General features: G+C 36.5%; 1 protein-coding gene across 1 annotated transcript; it reads left to right on the top strand.

The window, feature by feature from the left end:
• Positions 1 to 4,247: 4,247 nt before the first annotated feature.
• On the top strand, positions 4,248 to 9,491 carry LOC142504561 (ABC transporter B family member 21-like). The gene is made up of 12 exons (XM_075617417.1): positions 4,248 to 4,753; positions 4,903 to 4,957; positions 5,051 to 5,226; positions 5,316 to 5,537; positions 5,663 to 5,901; positions 5,993 to 6,518; positions 6,642 to 6,915; positions 7,020 to 7,909; positions 8,003 to 8,269; positions 8,369 to 8,632; positions 8,717 to 9,010; positions 9,091 to 9,491. The coding sequence occupies exons 1-12, from the start codon at positions 4,496 to 4,498 to the stop codon at positions 9,442 to 9,444; spliced, it is 3,819 nt and encodes a 1,272-aa protein (XP_075473532.1). The 5' UTR covers positions 4,248 to 4,495; the 3' UTR covers positions 9,445 to 9,491.
• The last annotated feature ends 697 nt before the right edge of the window (positions 9,492 to 10,188 follow it).

Raw genomic sequence — 10,188 nt, 5'->3', positions numbered from 1 at the left:
ATGATATTTCGGTGCAGCAGTCAAACACTGATTGTAACTATCATGTCAAATAATAATATTTCTTTGGGCTGATTTATTATTCACATGAAAAACCGAACTAGAACGTCCACTACTCGTTTTCTTTAAAATGTACTAGAAATTTTTTTTTCTTTCCTAGTCTCGGTCGAACCATATATATACATGTATAAAATATTTTTGACATCATTTTAAATAAAACATATCAACTACATTTGAAAATTCAAAAGAAAGTAATTTGAAACATAGATTCATAAATCTTTCCCAAACCTAACTTACCAATATTACAAAATCATCCTAACTCTAACATCCTCTCCAAAACTACTCAAAATAATATGAAAGTCGTAAAAATCTTTAATGTTAACTTAAACATAAATCATAATCATAATCATAATCGTAATGCAGAAAATCTAGCGCTGGTCCTCGGTTTGTGTGCACATTCGGTCCAACAAGAACATCCATCAAAACCTCCATCAACATTAATATCATGCTCCCCTGTATCCATCACACCTAGTGAGTCCAATGACTCAAAAAACTCAGAAAACCTTAATCTTGATAACAAATAGTAAATATACAATCGTATGCAATAGTGAAAATACTTTTACTTAAAATAACTTTTCATGAACATGTATAAACATTAACATTTTTCCTTTCATCATTTCATAGCATATATCATTTCATCATAAACATTTTTCTTTTTTATCATAAACATATACGTTTTCTTTTTATTGAATTCAGATCGTTAATTGTGACTTTCGTCATAATCCATCTACATGTAACCACAGTACTGGGCGACGGGGACCTCAGCGACACTCTCACCATCAATTGAGCCTTGGCCTATCATCATCATATTAAAATACGATCGTCGGGCTCCCTCTGGGGCCTTCTCCCATAGACGGGCTCCCTCTGGGGCCTTCTCCCATAAAGGGGATCCCTCTGGGGCCTTCTCCCGTAAATGAGCTCCCTCTGGGGCTTTTTCCCTCACGATATCCTCATTCATATCATCGTATCATCGTAATAGTTACAATTACTTCATCTCCTCCACGTTTCATATTTTCATCACTTATAAAAATCATGCATATAAATATCATTTTTCTTTTAAACCAATCATACAACAGATCATTTAGCTTTAACATTTTATCATAAAATTCATTAAACATTTAAAATAAGCATTTCATCATATATTACAGCTTTCGGGGAACTTCCATGACGCATACCCATTTTTCAGTGTAAAATGATAGTTTTACCCTTAGACGTAAAATTTCTCGATTTTGACTTTTTCTTACTTTCATTGACTCTAGACCATCCTAAATAATTATTTAAGCCTAAATTAATTTTCTTATATTTTTATTTAGTTTAAATTCGGGGCTTTCTATTTAATTCATAATTATTAATTCGTAAAGCGTTTAATTCTCGAATTAATTCAAACTTTATTATTAAATGATCAAATTTTAAACATAGAATTTTTATTGCCTAAAATACCCTTGTGAGCCATGAGCCATCCCCGTGGACCCACGGTTCAACCCCTTAGCTTTTAAACCAATTATTCGAACCAAACCTAGCCACCCTTGAGCCATCTTGTAAATTATTCGAGCCGAGCCCAAGCCAGCCCTTACCTAGCCCATATAGGAACCATCCTGGACCCCCTGGACCCAACCTAACCCACTGCAGCCCCATGCGCGATGCACGGAAGCCGCGCGATCCTAGCAGCATATCCTAGGACTCTTCGAAACTCGGCTATAACTCCTACCCTCGAGCCACCACCAAGCCCTCACCCTCTAGACCCTAACTGGACCCTGTCAGACTTAGCCTATCCCAGCCCGGACCAACCTGGCCGAGCCAATACTCCTCGCGCACATCAACTATACTCGATGGCTTGGGAAGAGTCCCATCGTGCATGGGCTCTTCCCCTACTATTGTGCTTGAGTCCTAGAATGGCTAGGACTCTTTCTCACACCTGACCATGTCCAGCCCGAACCCTGGTCGAGCCCTGGTTTGAGCCGGACGCTGCCTTCCCCTTAATCGAACCCTTGTACACTAAACATGAAATAACTCGATCAAGCTCAGTTCCTAGCGTATGTAGCCTTTAAACTTTGATCTAGGGACCCTTGAACTCATGGAAAAACAGCTTTCCTTGATCCCCTAACATGGCAGCCCCTTCATGCAATAATAACATGAGTTTTGGAACATAAAATCATACATTATTCATATTTCAATGTAAAAAACGAAATTATTAATAAAGAAATCATGTTTTTCATGAAAATGATAATCAAACACGTAATAGGACGTGATAGATGAGAAAAAAAATATTTATGGCGTTCTTTTGCGTATATTACGCACGAAAACGTTGTGGCGATTCGAAGAACGACGACGTAGAACACACTAGGATGTTTTTCCTTCAAAACTGTGGCTATTTCCTCTTCAAACTTGCGTGTGTGCATGTGTTTTGCTGGTAGGAGACTTCGTGTGTTTTGTGAGGGGAGGGGGCGTGTGGTACGAGGGGTATGAGGTAGGGTTTTAGGCTTTTAAAGTTTGATATAAAACAAGTGTGCTAGATTAGGCCCATTAATATGGTATACTTGGCCCATTAAGCCTATTAATGCATATGTAAAATGTTTTGTTTAGGAAAGTTCGTGAAATTATTAGCCGAGTTGTCAAAAAGTTCATATTTTCGTCAAAAATCGAATACCGTTAAAAGTTACGAGTCGGCGTATAAAATCACCTTAAAACACCCTATTTTTCAAAAATATCATATAGCATCAACCTTATTTTAAATAATTGAAAACAATTATTTAATAAAATATTTTCTATTTTTCAGACATCGGTTTCCGTTCCTCGATCGCATTTTGAATAACCTTTAAAAATACAATTTTATGCATTCAAATAGTAAAATCCTATTTTAACATGTACTCAGGCACATCATAATTAATTTGTGCCATTAAAATCAGTTAATTGGCCATTTTCAATTTTCCTCGATTTGCATGCAGTTAGATTACGTTTCCGTTTTTTGGACCTTACACGAACAATTATCACATGTTTACCATCACAAGTTCATATGTAATTATATTAAATATTAACTTTCCTTTGAGCCGATTAAATTCATATAAATCACATATACCAAAATCATTTTATATTTTTAAAAAAATCATTTTGGCGACATTTTATTTCAATTAATCTATTTAAAATATATATATAACCTTATTATTATTTGAAAAATTGAATATTTAACCTTAACCGAATAAACCTGAAACAATTTTTTTTTAGTTTTAATGTTCGAAATACATACGGGTCGACCCAAAAATCCATATGCTCGCGACGAAAATCCGTATGTTTTCTTTTTTAAAACAAAAACTGGATGAAAATCAAATTCTCATACCGGAGTCTTAAAATTTTCAACCAAAATCTCTTTAACAAAGCTGAAATTTTTAAAAAATTGGTTTTCTATCAAAATATTTTGCCAGATTTGTAGCCATATCAAAAAATGTTAAACAAAATTTTATTTTTCAGATCTCGAACTAAATTATATCTAAAAACTTTAAACACATCTCAATGATTCAAGCATGAGTGACTCTAATACCACTTGTTGGCAGAAAACCCATAAATCACATAATCCATAATGTTAAATTATTAAAAATTTGACTAAAAACTTAAGCGGAAGCGTACCTGAAGCCATAATTCTGAATTCTGTAAAACATGTCGTGATCTTCTACGCGCTCTTTCCTTGAGAGAATCTTTTAATTTTCTTTTTTGAACTATTTTCTTAATAAGGATTAGAATAATGAACGTGATGCAGCGTGATCTGGGGACCATGACATATATATAATATCTATCATTATTTTTTCATATTTCTGTTTTAGCTTATCATAAAAATATAAATTAAAACAGAAATTACACTTATATCTCTCACATTAAAAGTTCACAGCCTATTAGATACATTAAAACTCAATAACTCAAAACCTTACTTGATCACTTTATTTTGAACTTAATTTAATAAAAAACTCATGACACGTAATTATTCACGTGTAAATTCATATAAAATTTACCAACACGTCAATCATGATTTGAGTCAGGTAAATATTATTATTTTTTTATCTGGTTTGAGTTGGCGGACACAATATTATATTGCGTACATAAAAGATGAAGTTTGCAAATCCCTGGAGCGTTGAATGTAGGCCAATAATGGTGATCTCAAAGGGGAAATTGCACCGAACCAACGTAACCCAACATAACCAACTTTTTTGTTTGAAAGTTGAAACACTCAACAAATTAATTACAAAACTATATACCAAATATATATATGACTTCCCCTTCCTAAATCTTGTATCAGGCTACTTCTGTGTTCATCTTCTCCAACGTAAACTCTGCTCCAGTTTTCCATGATTTTATTTATTTCTTGATCAGGTCGAGATGATATATTGAAACACGCATACACACAGATTGTCCTCAATTATTTGTTGTTTCAAAGTACGTAGTTACACGAATGGCGGCAGAAGAAGAGGCTTTGGCATCGAGAGGTAAAAATCTGGAAGATGAGAGCAGTTCAGGAGGGCATGGGACGGTTTCATTTTACAAGCTTTTCAGCTTTTCTGATGCTTGGGATAAAATACTGATAGTAGTTGGCACCATTGCAGCCATTGGGCATGGGCTAAACCCGGCTCTTATGGCATTACTCTTCGGTGAATTGGCCGATGCATTCGGTGGTAACCAATCTGGTAAAATACTTCCGGTTGTTAGCAAGGTACATATATATACGTATATGCATTCATTTTTGGTGTTTTTATTTGTTTTTTGCATGTAAGATACATAAATGTATACAATTAATTCATCATGACATAGAAGCTATGTGTAATTCTTTGGACTAATTAATTCTGACGAATGATTGTATAGGTATCACTGAAGCTTGTGTATGTGGCTTTGGGGTGCGGTGCAGCTGCATTCCTCCGTAATTACTTCTCACCTGCAACAAATATGATACATAAACATGTATTTCAAAATAAATTTCTTGTCTAATTAATTCATAATCATCAACTTGCAGAGGTGGCATGTTGGATGATCACTGGAGAAAGACAGGCCGCACGAATTAGAACTCTTTATCTAAAAACTATTTTGCAGCAGGATATTGCTTTCTTTGATAAAGAAGTACATACTGGGGAAGTTATTGGAAGAATGTCCGGCGACACGGTTCTTATTCAAGAAGCCATGGGGGAAAAGGTACGATTATTATATATGTATATTACATGCATACATCCCTTAATTATATGTGATATTTTACTCACCATGATAAACCATTAATGGTGCAGGTAGGGAAGTTTATACAATTAATGTCGACATTTTTTGGAGGCTTTTTCATTGCCTTCAGTAAACAGTGGCTCCTTACACTTGTCATGCTATCATCTATACCTCCACTCATGATATCTGGTGGAGTTATGTCACATATGGTAGCCAAGATGGCTTCCCGTGCTCAAAATGCATATGCTAGTGCAGCAGTTGTGGTTGAACAAACAATTGGCGCAATTCGAATGGTTCGTATTCAATCTCACCTCGAGACTTTGGGTATATAGCTAGTTTCTGTCTAAACTTTTTGAGCAAGGGAAACAGATACATGATAATTGGTAATTGATATCTACATATATACAACTATATCCAGGTTGCCTCCTATACCGGGGAGAAGCAAGCCGTGTCTGACTATAGCAATTCCCTGCAAAAAGCATACAAATCAGGTGTGTATGAAGGGCTGGCCACGGGACTTGGTCTTGGATCTGTAATGTTTATGATGTTCTGCAGTTACGCTTTAGCTGTTTGGTATGGTGGAAGGATAATCTTGGAAAAGGGATACAATGGAGGTGACATCTTTACTGCAATTGTGTCGGTATTAATGGGTTCTATGTGAGTATTGTTTGATATATTTATGCACGTCAAATTATTCCCAACTTGGGCAGTTCATGACGGTGATGATCTGGTTAACTTTATATATCAGGTCTCTAGGACAAGCATCCCCATGCATTGCCGCATTTGCAGCGGGACGAGCTGCAGCATTCAAGATGTTTGAGATTATAGACAGAAAACCGGAGATAGATCCATTTGATGATACTGGAATGATATTTGGTGACATTCGAGGAAATATAGAATTGAAAGATGTTTATTTTAGCTATCCAGCCAGACCCACTGAGGAAATCTTCAGTGGTTTCTCTCTTTTTATCCCTTATGGCACAACCGCAGCATTAGTTGGACAGAGTGGTAGCGGCAAGTCAACTGTCATTAGCTTGATTGAAAGATTTTACGATCCAAGTGATGGTGAAGTTCTAATAGATGGAATCAATATCAAAGAATTCCAGCTCAAGTGGTTGAGATCGAAAATTGGTCTTGTCAGTCAAGAACCTGTACTCTTTATGGGTAGCATCAAAGATAATATTGCCTATGGAAAAGATGGTGCAACTGATGAAGAAATTCGAGCAGCCGCTGAACTAGCAAATGCGGCTAAGTTTATCGATAAACTTCCCCAGGTGCTAACAAATTTCATCTAATGCCTGAAAATTAATTAGCTTGTAGCATGGGATCTTATGAATTTTTCTGCATTTACTCCTTCTAAAGAGTACTTTTAAATGTTAAACTCTTGATATTTACAGGGCTTAGATTCTATGGTTGGTGAGCATGGGGCTCAGCTCTCTGGTGGACAAAAACAAAGAATAGCTATAGCCAGAGCAATTCTAAAAGACCCAAGAATATTACTTTTAGACGAGGCAACAAGTGCACTGGACGCAGAATCAGAGAGAATTGTTCAAGAAGCTCTTGACAGGATTATGATCAATAGAACAACTGTCATCGTTGCACATCGTTTGACCACAGTTAGAAATGCCAACATTATTGCTGTCATTCACAAAGGAAAGATGATTGAAAAAGGTAGTCACATTATGCTGTATATGCCGTCCTACTTTTATGTTTTCTTATAGAAATCAATTTTCAAACATATGTAATTGGATACTTATGTATGTATATATAATCAGGTACACATTCTGAACTATTAGAAGATCCTGAAGGAGCATATTCTCAGCTCATCCGCTTGCAAGAAGCACACAAGGACACAGAGGTAGTTGACGAACAAGACAAAGCAAGTTTAAGTATGGAATATTATGGTAGGCAGCCGAGTCAGAGAGCGTCACTTCTCCATTTAATGAGTCGGAGATCTTCCAGGCTAAGAAGTGTCAGTAGTCGTCACTCAATGTCAATCACATTTGACCTGTCCAGGGGACTCAGTGTTTCCAGAACTGAAATAGATAATTTGGAGCTTGCCTCTTATGATGAAATGAACAAGCATCCGAAAGTTCCAATTAGCCGTTTGGCTGCCCTTAACAAGCCTGAGTTGCCAATGTTAATCGTGGGATGTCTTTCAGCCATACTTAATGGGGCAATAGTTCCATATTTTGGCATACTGCTTTCGTATGTTATTAAAACTTACTATGAACCACCGCATAAATTACGACAGGATTCAAGATTTTGGGCACTCATGTTTGTGGTTCTTGGAGCAGTGTCATTAGTTGCATATCCATTGAGGACTTTTTTCTTTGGTATGGCTGGTTGTCGATTGATAAGGAGAATCAGGCTTATGTGTTTTGAAAAGGTTGTCAACATGGAAGTTGCGTGGTTTGATGAACCTGAAAACTCAAGTGGAGTGATCGGTGCGAGGCTCTCGGCTGATGCTGCTACAATTCGTGCTCTAGTAGGTGATGCACTTGCACAGTTGGTTCAGGATCTATCCTCAGCTGCGGTGGGACTGGTTATAGCTTTCCTAGCAAACTGGCAGCTGGCACTTATAGTCGTTGGCATAGTACCTCTCATTGGGTTAAATGGATATGTGCAACTCAAATTCATGATGGGGTTTAGTGCAGATGCAAAGGTTTGTATCAAATCTTGATTGTCATTACAAACTTTTTTTAATGGTATAATGATGTGGATTGTTTATGACTATCTTAAACTTGTGTCTTTATAGTTGATGTATGAAGAAGCCAGTCAAGTGGCCAATGATGCCGTGGGAACTATAAGAACAGTTGCTTCATATTGCGCAGAAGAAAAGGTTATTGAGATATACAGGCAAAAGTGTGAAGGCCCAGTAAAGATGGGAGTAAGACAAGGATTAATAAGTGGAATTGGCTTTGGCCTATCTTTAGGTTTGGTATTTGCGTCCTACGCTTTGGCTTTTTATGCTGGAGCTCGGCTCGTTGATGCTGGAAAAACAACATTCTCTGATGTGTTTCGAGTACGTAAGCTACTCACATATAATCAAAATAAATGCTGAAAAGATCATTACCAACATTCAAAACAATAGTTATGTTAGTAATTCATGCCATGGGTACAGGTTTTCTTTGCTCTAAACATGGCAGCGGTTGCAGTATCACAGTCAAGTACATTTGCCCCCGATTCAAGCAAGGCTATGAGTGCCACAGCTTCTATATTTGCCATTCTTGACAGAAAATCAAACATTGATCCAAGTGATGGATCTGGCATGATACTGGAAAATCTCAAGGGAGAAATTGAATTAGAACATATCAGTTTCAAGTATCCAACCAGACCTGATTTTAGAATTTTCCGAGATCTATCATTGAAAATACATAGTGGCAAGGTATGGTCAGCCCTTCTCCAATTTTCTTTTGAACTTGATAGTGTTTATGCATTTGTATAGTAATGCATCTAATTAAAATATCAGACAGTGGCTCTTGTTGGAGAGAGTGGAAGTGGGAAGTCTACGGTGATTTCTTTATTGCAAAGATTTTATGATCCCCATTCAGGTGTGATCACAATTGATGGAGTCGACATTCAGAAGTTCCAGCTGAAATGGCTAAGACAGCAGATGGGATTGGTAAGCCAGGAGCCGATCTTGTTCAATGAAACAATTCGAGACAACATCGCGTACGGCAAGGGAGGAAATGCGACAGAGGCAGAAGTTATAGCTGCCGCTGAGCTAGCAAATGCCCATAAATTCATCAGTGGATTGCAGCAGGTATAATTATAAGTATACAAGACAAAATTGAAATTTATAATATAAAAGACCGGAATTGTAACTTTCCCTGATGGTTGCAGGGTTATGATACAATGGTGGGAGAACGGGGAGCTCAATTGTCAGGTGGACAAAAGCAACGAATCGCCATAGCACGTGCCATGATTAAAAATCCCAAAATAGTACTATTGGACGAGGCTACAAGTGCACTGGATGCGGAATCCGAAAGGGTTGTTCAAGATGCTCTCGATAGAGTGATGGTGAATAGAACTACTGTGGTCGTGGCTCATAGATTATCGACCATTAAAGGAGCAGACATTATTGCTGTTGTTAAGAACGGAGTAATAGTAGAGAAAGGGAAGCACGATAACCTCATCAAGATCACTGATGGTTTCTATGCGTCGTTAGTGGCGCTACATACTAGTGCTTCATCTTAGACATTATTATTTATTTATTTTATTTATTATTAAATATATTTATATTCTCTCCTGAGTCGTGATTCTGATAAAAAGTTGACCAGCGATTGTATATGAAAACAACTGTATATAATATATCTATAGACTTCCACTGAGAATTTACGTACTTCTAGGCTCTCGGTTGCAATGACTTCTTTCAGTTAATGTGCATTTTTTAAATTAAAAAAAAATTATTTTGATTTTTAAAAAACTTTTCAAATATTATAATATGGACAAATTACCTTAAAATAAGCAAAACTCAAGTTTGCGATAGGTCAGGAAAATTATGTTCCAACTCCATGACGCTTAGGGATGTAATGCAAGTTACTCGGAGTTCGAGTTGGTAAGAAGCTTGTTCGAGATCGTTCGTTAAGTATATCGAGCGAACTCGAGCTTAAAGATGTTCGGTTCGTGAGCTCGTGAACCTGTTCGCCAGATCAAGCATGAGCTGGGCTAGTGTTTCGGGCTAGTTTGTCAAGCCATGAGATTTTATCACACATTGTTATTTTATTGAAATGTAGGCTATTAAAATTTTATCTAACATACATATAAATATATGACTTTTAATTGTGAATTTTCTAACATACCCTTACTCATTTAAGTTAGCAAATTAAATCAATGGTTTTTTTTTTTTATGGGTTCTTTTGGTAATTCATTGTACATCTTAAATAACTTTAGACATTAATGCATATTGAATTCACAATTTACCAATGATTTTTCTTTGTT

This window comes from Primulina tabacum, chromosome 9 (genome assembly GCF_025594145.1).
Source record: "Primulina tabacum isolate GXHZ01 chromosome 9, ASM2559414v2, whole genome shotgun sequence".
NCBI lineage: Eukaryota > Viridiplantae > Streptophyta > Magnoliopsida > Lamiales > Gesneriaceae > Primulina > Primulina tabacum.
This window is presented reverse-complemented; position numbering and strand designations above follow the sequence as displayed.

What these genes read in the sequence shown, in the direction of transcription:
- LOC142504561 (XM_075617417.1), top strand. Translation starts at nt 4,496, where the DNA reads ATGGCGGCAGAAGAAGAGGCTTTGGCATCGAGAGGTAAAAATCTGGAA. An exon ending in GGTTTAGTGCAGATGCAAAG is followed by an intron (nt 7,910 to 8,002) that starts GTTTGTATCAAA and finishes GTGTCTTTATAG; the next exon opens with TTGATGTATGAAGAAGCCAG. An exon ending in TGAAAATACATAGTGGCAAG is followed by an intron (nt 8,633 to 8,716) that starts GTATGGTCAGCC and finishes TTAAAATATCAG; the next exon opens with ACAGTGGCTCTTGTTGGAGA.